Here is a 12,660-nt window from a genome sequence, read left to right on the forward strand (position 1 = left end):
AAGCATCATCAAATACAAACTTCGACTCTTTCTCCAACAATTTGCATAGAGGGTTGGCTATTTTCGAGAAATCCTTGACGAATCTTCTATAAAACCCAGCATGCCCGAGGAAGCTACGAACACCTTTAACGGAAATTGGAGGAGGAAGCTTAACAATAACCTCAATTTTTACTTGATCGACTTCAAGCCCCTTTTCCGAAATCTTGTGCCCCAAGACGATGCCTTATTTAACCATGAAGAGGCACTTCTCCCAGTTTAGAACCAAATTTGTCTCTTCACATCGTTTCAATACTTGGGCAAGATTCTACAAGCATTCATCAAAGGAATCCCCAACCACGGAAAAGTCATCCATGAAGATTTCAATGGACTCCTCAACCATATCGAAGAAAATAGACATCATGCAACGTTGAAATGTTGCGGGTGCATTACATAACCCAAAAGGAATTCTCTTGAAAGTAAAGGTCCCATAAGGACAAGTGAAGGTAGTTTTCTCTTGATCCTCGGGTGCAATGGTGATTTGGTTGTACCCGGAATACCCATCAAGCATAGGAGGATTTAATCTCCTTTGATGTTCAACGCTTGGCTCACAGTCTTCATCAAGCTGAATTTTGTGATTACAAATACCGGGTGGAATCCCTTGAATATCAGCAATACTCCACCCAACAGCTTTTTTGTATCTTCTCAAGATCACCATCAACCTCTCTCTTTGCTCATCCGTCAACTGGGCAGATATAATCACGGGCAATGTGTTGTTGGATCCAAGAAACTCATACCTCAAATGTGAAGGAAGAGGTTTGAGTTCCAAAGTAGGAGGCTCAATAATTGAAGGTTTTGCAGGAGGATTTGCTCGGTTTTCCAAGTCAAGATCGAGTCTCTTTGGATTGAGGTGGTAAGACCCCATTCCAATCAATGCATTGACCATCTCCTCAAATTCTTTTTCGTCGTCCCATTCATAGTTCATTATCAGCGCAGCCAACATATCACCTATATGCTCATGTTCTATGGCTTTCTCCATTGCTTCATCAATTGTGTCAATGACCGACACAACACTCATATCCGCCGGTTGTTTCATTGACTTGCAAATATAGAAAGTGATCTCTTCATTATTCATTCTAAATTTTAGATCACCTCTTTCCACATCCACGAGGGCACGCCCCGTGGCTAAGAATGGTCTTCCCAAGATTATGGGAACTTCAAAGTCAACTTCACAATCCAAGATCACAAAATCGGCCGAAAAAATAATTTGATCCACTCTTACAAGCACATCATAAAGAATACCAATGGGCCTCTTTACGGTTCTATCTGCCATAAGTAATCTCATCGTGGTAGGACGGGGGGTGCCCAATTGTCACGACCCAACCCCGTGGGCCGCGACTGGTATCCTAACTGGATACCCATACGTACCTACTTCACAGAATTGGCGTACCATACAGAATTTTTTTCAAAATAAGTGTTTACAGAATCAAGCCAATACAGATGCGGCGCGCGCACACATATGCAAAACTGAACATACTAAAATCCACAGATAAGCCGATGAGGCTAATATACAGACGGAGTCACAAAATCGTTCGTACCTACCTGAACAGATGTAACCCGTAACCCACATATCTATCTACAGGCCTCTAACATACATACAGAATCAGATGACGGGATAGGGCCCTGCCGTACCCAGATTTACCATACATACAGAACATACAGATATCAGAAGATGTATATACCGAAGTACACGCTCCGAACCAAAAGGAGCTCTTCAAGATAGCCGAATCTGTGCCCTAGACTGGCGGCGTGTCCGAGTACGTCTGTACATGCGGGCATGTAACGCAGCCCCCGAAGAACCGGGGGTCAGTACAAAAAAATGTACCGAGTATGTAAAGCAGAAATATATCAAACATAATCATGATCTGGACCGGAAGCGCAGAAATATAATAGGCAGAATCATAAGCCGGACGGACAGAGTCATAGTCCCGACAGACGGATGGAATCATGGTCCAGACAAACAGAATCAGAATCCATACGGACATACAGAATCAGAATCCATATGGACATACAGAATCAGAATCCATACAGACAGACAGAACCCGAACCCATACGGACAGACAGAATCATAACCCGTCGGCCAGATAATCTAGACGGACAGACAGAATCATAACCAGTCGGACAGATAATCCAGACGGACAGACAGAATCATAACCAGTCGGACAGATAATCCAGACAGACAGACAGAATCATAACCAGTCGGACAGATAATCCAGACGGACAGACAGAATCATAACCCGTCGGACAGATAATCCAGACGGACAGACAGAATCATAAGTCATACAGACAGACAGAATCATACATAGGGTACAGGAACGTGGTCGCCACTCCTGCCATTAGCACCACAACACATCATATATATGAAATTCTTCTCCGATCTCCGTCACACATCATAACATAACCACGGTACCCGGGGGTGGACAGATAACACAGCACCCCAAGCCCGGACACATCATACTTCATAATATATCCTCGGTAACCGGGGACGGATGATACGCTCAAATTACACCTATTAATGGTATAACGCGGACGTTGTCAAATATAGTAACCCAACAAGGTTGGGGTCGAATCCCACAGAGAATATGGTGTGAAAAGGTTACCAAAGTCGTAGATGCTAAGTTCTAGGTCTAATGTCTTAATCCGATAATTTGTATAAGAGTTGGTTGTTTCTATGACTAATTGCTAAACTATTGCTTTGGTGGAAATTTATGGTAAAAGGAACTAAGGTTGTGTCCCCATTAGATAGAGTGTATGATCATGGGTATTGATCTTGATATACTTGTAATGGATCATTATATGAATGCACTTAATCTCTATGTGAATCTCTACTATTTCCCAATAAATAAAGATTATATCTTTCTATGATTTTTCCAAATATAAGAAAGTGATTATGAAGAACAATTAATCATGCCAAGTAAATTCCTCTTATTCCTAAGTGAATTTATTAAACAAAGGTTAAAGCTTTGAGTTCTTGTTAATTATTCTTACCAACCCTAATTATTTTTCCAAATAAATTTAGGGTTTATGGCTTCAATTAATGTTTGCAACCATTAATTATGAATGAAGAATGAAGAATAACTAAACCCTAATAATCCATTATGTGTATATCATTCACAAGACCCAATTACAAAACACCTATCATTTGGGTTCACAACCCTAGTAAGGAAATTTAGCTACTCATAACAAAGAACAAGAAATAAGAAATTTGAGAATTCATAATTGCTTACTTTGAAATGGAAAAGAATTGACAATACTTGAATTGATGTTTGAATCTTCAAAAACTAGAAAGAAGTTTATGTTCTCAGTCAAGAGACAAAAATATCATGAATGCCCTAATAGAAACCCTACAAAGACTATTTATAAGGTTTGGAAAATACACAAGTTACATATTTTTCACTTCAGTCCCGTCATGATGAAATACGGTCCGTAAATCACTTTACGGACCGTAAAACGATTCACGCCCAAGTTAAGTTTTCAGTTGTTGTCTGAAATACGGACCGTAAAGTGGTTTACGGTCCGTAAACAGCATGATCGTCTTTCACCTTCGCCAACTCAGCCTTTCTTCTGCCAGTGCTTGAATGGTTAAACACGTGCTGGAAGACGGGCCGTAAACTGAAACACGGTCCGTAAACACAGCTCGTGTTTTGCCATCTTCCTCAGCTTGACTTTCTGCTTCTGGAATCCTTTAATACGACCCTGGAATACGGACCGTAAACCAAGTTTACGCCCTGATTTTGCATCTTTAACTGCTGTCATGCCAAATCTGATCCTTTTCCTGAAAAACACCAAAAAAACACGTAAAATCACAACGACTTGCTTAACAACAAGTAAAACTTATAGATGAAAAGTATCGATTGTGGTGTGAAAATCACGCCACATCAACCCCCCAACTTAAAGTATTTGCTTGTCCTCAAGCAAGCCATACCACGCAACGACTCAATCTAACACCTAGATTTCACAGAATAAAAATGTCTACATCGGTTTTGACTTGGAACTACCAGCATGCATGTTTTCCTTTAAACGACCACCCCAACTTTCTACTTTAAAGCAATATGCACAACTCAAGAATATGACGACTAACAATGAAGCTTCAATGAATGACATTACATTATCGGGCATATTATTGTGCGCACAAACGTTACTTTAGGCGGTCACTTTATTTTGCTCAATTTTCATCCTCATGCCCTCACATAGACCAAGGAATGTCCCACCACACATATATACAACAAGAATGGGACAAAGACGAAGAAGAAGAGAAAAACACTCACACTCACAAAGAATTCATATTTACACATGCAAATACCATAGGCTTGCCCTTATTTTCTATGTTTTCATCCTAGGCTCGTTCGGTTGTGATTACATTAGGACTTGTTTTGGCTTGTAATGTAGGCTTAGGGACGGGTAGGGTACTTTTTGGATATTAGTGACTCACCCTCCTTGACACTACGACATCTCTTCACCATGATTCGCCTCTTTTCTTTCCAACGCCCCATTTTTTTTTTCAAGTTTTCAACCTCGATGTGGTTTCATTCCTAGACTTACAACTCTTTTTGTGTTCCAATTTCCTGAATATATATGTATACATGCAACTACCACATTGAGTCTCCACTAGCAAACTCCACCACCCCCAACTTATTATTATTTTTATTTTTTTAACATCTACTCCACATTTTAATTCACCCCCAACTTAGGCATTTTGCCTCTTATAACTAGTAGCATCAAGGAGGGAACGGGTGCGAAGATGAATTAATTGCAAAAAGGGTAAGGTTTCATAATTGGCTAGCCAAGAAAAAGGTCAAAAGGCTCAAAAAGGGAAACTAGGGGTATTTAAGCTTTTGGTAAGGCTTGTTTAGGCAAAGTGACTATTTCACAAAGAAGGCCTAAGATCATCTCACACCCAAACTAACTTTCGGATTTCATACAAGACCAACCGAGCAAGTTCTAGATTATACATGCATAAACAGAGTCATACTAACGGCTCACACACACATTGGCATAAGGACAATTATTTTTACACATGTGACCTCCCAAGTAGTCATTTATCACACACAATACCCCAACAACGATCATGTCATAAAAAGAATCAATCATGTTACTCAATCCTATTCTAAGTATGCATTTTTCAAATTTTCGAGGGGGAGGTCCAAAATTTCCCACAAACCACCATACATGCCATTAGTTACCAAGTAGTACCAAATAAAACAAAATTACTCTAATAAATCTAAGTAACATCCTAAACATGCCAGTTTCAACACAAATAAAATCCCTCAGGAAAAGAATTCTGGCAAAGAAAAACCGAGGGGGTTCCTAAACACATATTTACACTACCCTACTATCAATAAGTCCCACCCCCAACGAAAAAATCAAGCACTGCCTCAATGCTTCAAATCTCAGAACAAGGGAGCAAGAAAGTACCTGAATGCCGTGAATATCTCATGGCCGGCCCGCTACATCCGACGGCTGAGTTGATGACTCTCCAGGTTGGCGCTGCGGCTCAACCAATGACTGAAAGATTGCCTGCTGCAGATCCTTCTTTTCAGTCTTTTTTAATCTCTTGGCCAACTCCTCCGGGTCCTCAGATGACTCACTGACCCTCTTTCCAGTACTACGAACAAAAGGTTCCGCCGCCTCCGTCTCCTCCTCAGAATCAAGCAAATCCAGCACCTTAAACGTACTAGGAAAAATAGCCTGTGGTGCTGGTGGGGCTACCATCCCGTGCATATTGAGTGTTTCAAGCTCCTTTTTCAGCTTCTCCAACTCACTCCTCAAAGAACTAGACTCCCCACCGGGTGCGGTCTGCTCTCGAGTGATCAATCTCACCTCAAAGCTGTCTAGTCGAGCCTGATAAACGTCGTGCTTTTTCTCAAAATCCGCACGGATCTCTGTGGTTGCCTCAGTAACCAGCTGCTGCACTATTTTCACCACTTTCGGCCGGAACTGTTTCAAGATTTTGTCTACTTGCCTTTCAGTCTGCACTGCTTTGACTGCAATCTGGCTGTAGTTAGCAGGGCTGAAGTGAAGCAGTGCTAGTTCTGGATCAGCTGGCTCGGCTGTCGCCGCAGCAGTGGCAGACCCCGAAGGAGGACCTTGTGTGGTCGGATGTGGTGGAGGAGGTCGTGCCTCAGAAATACCCAATGTGGCTGCATCAGCCTGTGAAAAGACTGTCTCTGGAATCGCTGTCATGGGAGGCTCAGGCCTAGTAGTAGCAGCATCAAACTCGAACCCTACTGGATCAGCTCTCCTGCTTGATGCTTCCGCGTCCGAATTCCCCCCCTCAGACTGAGAGGCTTCCGATATAGATTTAGACGGGGTCATAGTTGGAGGCAGCGTAGATGTGATTGCCACTGTAGCTTGGGCGGGGGGCCCCCTGACTTTGGGTGGAGGTATAACCTCGGCGTACTCGGACCCCGAATGTTCCCCTTCCGAATCGGAAGATTCATTTATTAATCTGGAACCCGAGCACGCCTTCTTCCTGTTGCCCGTGCTGTGTGCCCCCTCTTTCGTTGCTTTCCTTTTGTGACCCATTCCTGAAAAATACAAAAGTAAGATCATTAGATTGTTCCAAATATTTTTGCTGTCAGTGGGCGTAAACACAAAAGACGGACCGTAAACCAGTTTACGGTCCGTAAAGTGTGATCGTAAACTGGGCAGTTTTGTCGATAACATTCTGTTCCCTGTTAACCTTAAATACGGACCGTAATTTCTAATACGGTCCGTAAAGTGAGGTCGTGTTACGCACCACAGACAAACACTTTTTTTTTCAAACTTTCATTGCTCATCGTGGTTTCACATTGTGTTCGGGGCTTAGGTTACTCAGACTTCACCTATTTTCTACCAATTTTCATAATTCCCGCAGAGTCAAGCCATTGGTGGGCAGACCAAAACTACAAATTTTGAATTCGAAGTATGGAATGCCCTCCAACCCATTTGGGTGTAATTAACACTGACCCACAAGAATTGGAAAGGATTAAACATATTTATCCCCCACAAGATCATTAACCAAGGTATTAAATGCAGAATTTCACAAACCCAGTCTAAACAATCACTTACCACTAAGTTCAAACTCACAGATGTAGAAGAATAAGGAAAATCAATCATACCTTTTTGATGAAGAACTATGTGACTACTGTATGCACAAATTTTGAGAGAAAACACTTGAATCACCAACGAATTTAAACCTAGGGCAGGGGCAGAAAGGGATACGAATGTGTGGTAAGATAGGTCAGTTGGTGAGTGGGGTTGGTGAATTTATGGTGGTGAGGAGAATGGAAGGTGATGGGTTCAATGGTGGGAAATTGTGGGGATGGAAGAAAATGAAAAACTTGAAGATGGAGGGGAATCGTGGTGTAAGGAGAAATAATGGAGTAAAGCATAGAAGGGAATTTGATTCGGTGCGTCTGTTTTATTTAACTGCTGCGTTATTATTATTATTATTAATAAATTTTTTTATTTTTTTTTATTTTTTTTGTTCTAAATACGGTCCGTAAATGGATTTGCGGCCCGTCTTTAGAGGTATTATGGTGGACAGTACACTGTAGTGTCTGATGTTGGTTTACGATCAGATTTACGGACCGTATTATGAAATACGGTCCGTCCTACATGGTCGTAAACCAGCATGTTCATTACCGTGCTCACTGTTTTGCAGCATTGTTAAATACGCCTTGGTTTACGAGCCGTATTATGAAATACGGTCCGTAAACTTCAGGCTTCTTTTGCACTGTTGCGGAACAGTGTTTGACAAATGAACTTACCTGCAATTCAGCACAATTTTTCTGTCATGTATTCCTGCACCAAAACAACCATTACCCTATATGTACGAAGAACAATAACGAAAAATAAACATTACACTTGGGTTGCCTCCCAAGAAGCGCTTGATTTAACGTCGCGGCACGACGGTGGTGTCCAATCACTCCTTGTCTTGGTACACCAGATCATTGTTCGTTCCGAGGTGTTTCAACCTGTAGCGATCAACAACCCTATCCTCAGAAACCATTCCGTGATAGTGCTTCAATCTCTGCCCATTCACTTTAAATGTCCGAGTACCATCTCCGGACTTCAATTCAACCGCGCCATGGGGTGAGGTATCTACCACCTCAAACGGACCAGACCACCTGGATTTGAGTTTACCCGGTAGCAACTTCAGTCGAGAGTTAAACAGTAATACAGAGTCACCCTTGTAGAACTCTCGCTTCAGAATTTTCTTGTCATGGTACTGCTTCATCCTTTCTTTATAAAGGGCTGCACTCTCATAAGCCTGGTAGCGAAATTCATCCATCTCATTCAATTGAAACAACCGCAGCTTGGTTGCTTCCTCCCAGTTCATGTTCAGCTTCTTTAGCGCCCATATAGCCTTGTGTTCGAGTTCAACCGGCAAATGACAAGCTTTCCCGAATACAAGCTTGAAGGGTGAAGTCCCAATTGGAGTCTTGAAAGCAGTCCGGTATGCCCATAGAGCGTCATCGAGCTTTCGGGCCCAATCAGTTCTATTGGCATTCACTGTCTTTGCTAGAATACTTTTAATTTCCCTATTGGACACTTCAACCTGTCCACTTGTCTGAGGGTGATAAGGCGTTGCCACCCTATGCTTCACACCATATTTCTCCATCAGTCCCGCAAACGCTTTATTGCAAAAGTGGGATCCACCATCGCTGATTATCGCCCTCGGAGTACCAAAACGAGTAAATATGTTTTTCTTAAGGAACCCCATAACACTTTTGGCCTCATTATTGGGTAAAGCCACCGCCTCAACCCATTTGGACACATAATCCACAGCTACCAAGATGTATTTCATTCCACCAGAACTCACAAACGGTCCCATAAAGTCGATTCCCCAGCAATCGAACACTTTCACCTCCAAAACAAAATTCATAGGCATCTCTTGCCTTCTGCCTATATTCCCTTGCCTTTGACACTGATCACAGGACCGCACCAACAGATTAGCATCATGAAAAATAGTCGGCCAGTAATAGCCGCACTCAAGTACCTTAGCTGCAGTCCGGTTTCCGCTATGATGACCCCCAACAGGAGAGTCATGGCATGCCTTTAGAATATCCATCACTTCACTTTCTGAGACACAACGCCGAATGATGTTATCAGCGCATGTGCGGAACAAATAAGGCTCGTCCCAATAATACTGCCGAGCATCCCGCAAGAATTTCTTCTTTTGGTAAGTTTTGATATCATCGGGAACTATACCTGTTACCAAATAGTTTGCAAAATCAGCATACCATGGTGCTACCTCCTTTGACACTGCCAACACCCTCTCATCTGGAAACGCATCATCTATATCAAGCTCATCAGATGGTCTCTCAACTTCTTCAAGCCGAGAGAGATGGTCAGCCACCTGGTTTTCAGTGCCCTTTCGGTCTTTTACCTCAAAATAGAACTCTTGCAGCAGTAGCACCCATCTGATCAGTCGCGGCTTTGCTTCCTTCTTTGCCATGAGGTATCTCAAGGCTGCATGATCAGTATAAACCACAACTTTGGACCCCAACAAGTAGGCCCGAAATTTTTCGAAAGCAAACACAATGGCAAGCAGCTCTTGCTCCGTCACTGTGTAATTCATTTGTGTAGCATTCGGCGTTCTGCTAGCATAATAGATCGGGTGCATAATTTTATTGTGCCTCTGCCCAAGCACAGCACCTATTGCTAAACCACTAGCATCACACATCAGTTCGAATGGTAGGGACCAGTCAGGAGAAATAATAATAGGAGCAGTAGTGAGACGCACTTTTAACTCTTCAAACGCCTTCTGGCACTTCTCATCAAACACAAATTTAGCCTCTTTTTCAAGAAGCTTGCACAAAGGATTTGCAACCTTAGAGAAATCTTTGATGAAGCGCCTGTAGAACCCAGCATGCCCCAAGAAACTGCGAACACCTTTTACTGATATAGGTGGAGGAAGTTTGGAAATCACATAAATTTTTGCTTGATCGACCTCGATTCCCCTTTCAGAGATTTTGTGACCGAGGACGATTCCTTCCTTCACCATAAAATGGCATTTCTCCCAGTTCAGCACCAGATTTGTCTCTTCGCACCTTTTTAGCACTTGACCCAGATGGCCAAGACAATCATCGAATGAGTCACCCACCACGGAAAAATCATCCACGAACACCTCCAAGAAATCCTCCACCATGTCGGAGAAGATTGACATCATGCACCTCTGAAAAGTCGCTGGTGCATTACACAAACCAAAAGGCATCCGGCTGAATGCAAATGTCCCATAAGGACAAGTGAACGTGGTTTTCTCCTGATCTTCCAGAGCAATGTTGATCTGATTGTAACCTGAATAACCATCGAGGAAACAATAATAAGAACGCCCTGCTAGTCTATCCAACATCTGATCAATGAAGGGCATAGGGAAATGGTCTTTGCTCGTGGCTGTGTTGAGCTTGCGATAATCCATGCAAACTCTCCAACCTGTGACAGTTCTGGTCGGGATCAACTCATTCTTATCATTCGGTACAAAAGTGATGCCGCCTTTCTTAGGAACACATTGGACCGGGCTCACCCATTTACTATCAGCAATAGGGAAAACCACGCCTGCATCTAGCCATTTGATTATCTCTTTCTTGACAACCTCTTGCATGTTCTCGTTTAGTCGCCTCTGATGCTCTACACTTGGTTTGCTGCCATCCTCCAACTGGATTTTGTGCTCACAGATCCCAGATGGGATACCTCGAATATCTGCTATGGTCCAACCAATAGCACGCCTATACTCTCTTAATACCTCCAAAAGTTGCACAATCTGCTCCTCAGTCAATGAAACTGACACAATCACTGGTAATGTGTTGTCGGGACCAAGGAATTCATATCTCAAGTGTGATGGGAGCTGCTTAAGCTCCAATCTAGGCGGCTCAATGATTGAAGGCTTTGCTGGAGGAGTTGTTATATTTTCCAGATCAAGACTCAGCTTCTTTGGTTGGTATGTGTATGAGCCCAACCCAACAAGTGAATTAACTGTTTCCTCATAGTCTTTCATATCTTCAGCATCGAAATTCATCAGAATCCCAGCCAATGCCTCACCCAAGTTCTCTTCTTCCATTTGGAACTCTACTGCATTAGTAACAACATCAATGAATCAATTACCGAAATGCTCTCATAGGCACTTGGTAACTTCATCCCTTTGCTAGCTTGAAAAATCACTTCTTCATTGTTGATTCGGAACTTGATTTCATTTTTCTCCGAATCCATAAGAGCCCTCCCTGTTGCAAGGAAAGATCTCCCCAGAATGATAGGAATGTCCCGATCAACAGCACAATCAAGGATCACAAAATCAGCGGGCAACATAAAATCACCAACCCGCACAATTACATCATCTACCACCCCAATTGGTCTTTTGATAGACCTATCAGCCATCTGCAATCTCATTGTAGTCGGCCTTGGCATCCCCAAACCTGATTGTTTATATATAGCAAGGGGCATCAAATTTATACTCGCCCCATTATCACACAAGGCGCGAGCAAAATCATGGTGCCCAATAGAACAAGGAATGGTGAACGCTCCAGGATCTCCCTTTTTCTGAACAAGTGTGGTTGAGATGATGGAACTCACAGTGTGAGTCAAACTCACGGTATCATGTTGAACCGTCTTCTTCTTGGTCAGCAAATCCTTCAAATATTTTGCAAAACCGGGCATCTCCTTGACGGCTTCCAAGAAGGGAAAATTTAGAGATAATTGCTTCAGCTGATCGTAATATTTTTCAAATTTAGCATCTTCCTTATTTTTTACCATCCTCTGAGGAAACGGGGGTTTAGATTTGAAAAGCTGTGTCAAAGGGCGGAGGGCCCCTTTTACAGCCTGCTTACCTGTGTTATCAGCTTCCGTCACTATATCTGGAATTTCAGGAACCTTCTTGTCAGCAGGAATCTCATCAGCAGTAATGGGTGCTTCAGACTGCACCTCATTTTCTTCATTTATCGGCTCAAGATCAATCATTCTCTCCGCAGCCCCTTGTATTGTTTTACCACTCCTAGTAGTGATGGCAAACGCATGGTCTATACCGCCTCCTCCATTTCTGGGATTTGGAATAGTGTCACTCGGAAGTCCTCCCTTTTTAGGAGGGTGCTGCTCTCTAGAAATGTCCCTCATATGCGACTCAAGCTTCTGAATAGCTGCTGTATGGGACCCCACTGTTTCTGTCAGCCCAGATAAAGTTCTGTCAGACTTAGATTGATTTGCCAAAATCTGCTCAAGCATTGCTTCAACCTTCGAACTACCTTGCTCTGATGACTCACTTTTAGGTGGTATATAAGGATTTGTGCTCTTGTTCCCAAAATTGTTGTTGTTATTATAGCTCCTGTGATTTCCACCACCAAAATTATTGTTGTAGTTACCAGAATTATTGTAAGCACCTTGGCCTTGGCCTTGCTGCGGTCTCCATTGATTTTGACTCTGATAGCCACCTTGGTAATTCTGTCTTTGATAACCCCCTTGAGGGTTGTTAACATAGTTGGCATCTTCAACCTGCCTAGATGGCCCCTCGAGGAGCGGACCATCTTGAGCATGGTACATCCCTTGTGGCAAGACTGTATTATCTTCACAAACATTTACCTTTTTGATTTGAGATTCATCAAACTTCTTTGTCAGCAAGGCAATATTTGTTGCAAGTGCTGCCAATGTTTG

At 42.7% G+C, this 12,660-nt stretch overlaps 1 protein-coding gene across 1 annotated transcript in view; it reads right to left on the reverse strand.

The window, feature by feature from the left end:
* Window positions 1-6,479: 6,479 nt before the first annotated feature.
* The window catches only part of LOC132628478 (uncharacterized), a 35,103-nt gene continuing 28,922 nt past the window's right edge, over window positions 6,480-12,660 (reverse strand). Inside the window, exons 7-16 of the mRNA XM_060344255.1 lie at window positions 12,372-12,588; window positions 12,169-12,260; window positions 11,844-11,931; window positions 10,997-11,091; window positions 10,074-10,906; window positions 9,093-9,983; window positions 8,558-8,957; window positions 7,788-7,843; window positions 7,087-7,162; window positions 6,480-6,563 (exon numbers count right to left, since the gene is read on the reverse strand). Coding sequence (XP_060200238.1) covers window positions 6,480-6,563; window positions 7,087-7,162; window positions 7,788-7,843; window positions 8,558-8,957; window positions 9,093-9,983; window positions 10,074-10,906; window positions 10,997-11,091; window positions 11,844-11,931; window positions 12,169-12,260; window positions 12,372-12,588 — 2,832 coding nt within the window. The remainder of the gene's footprint in view (window positions 6,564-7,086; window positions 7,163-7,787; window positions 7,844-8,557; window positions 8,958-9,092; window positions 9,984-10,073; window positions 10,907-10,996; window positions 11,092-11,843; window positions 11,932-12,168; window positions 12,261-12,371; window positions 12,589-12,660) is intronic.

Source organism: Lycium barbarum, chromosome 2 (genome assembly GCF_019175385.1).
Source record: "Lycium barbarum isolate Lr01 chromosome 2, ASM1917538v2, whole genome shotgun sequence".
NCBI lineage: Eukaryota > Viridiplantae > Streptophyta > Magnoliopsida > Solanales > Solanaceae > Lycium > Lycium barbarum.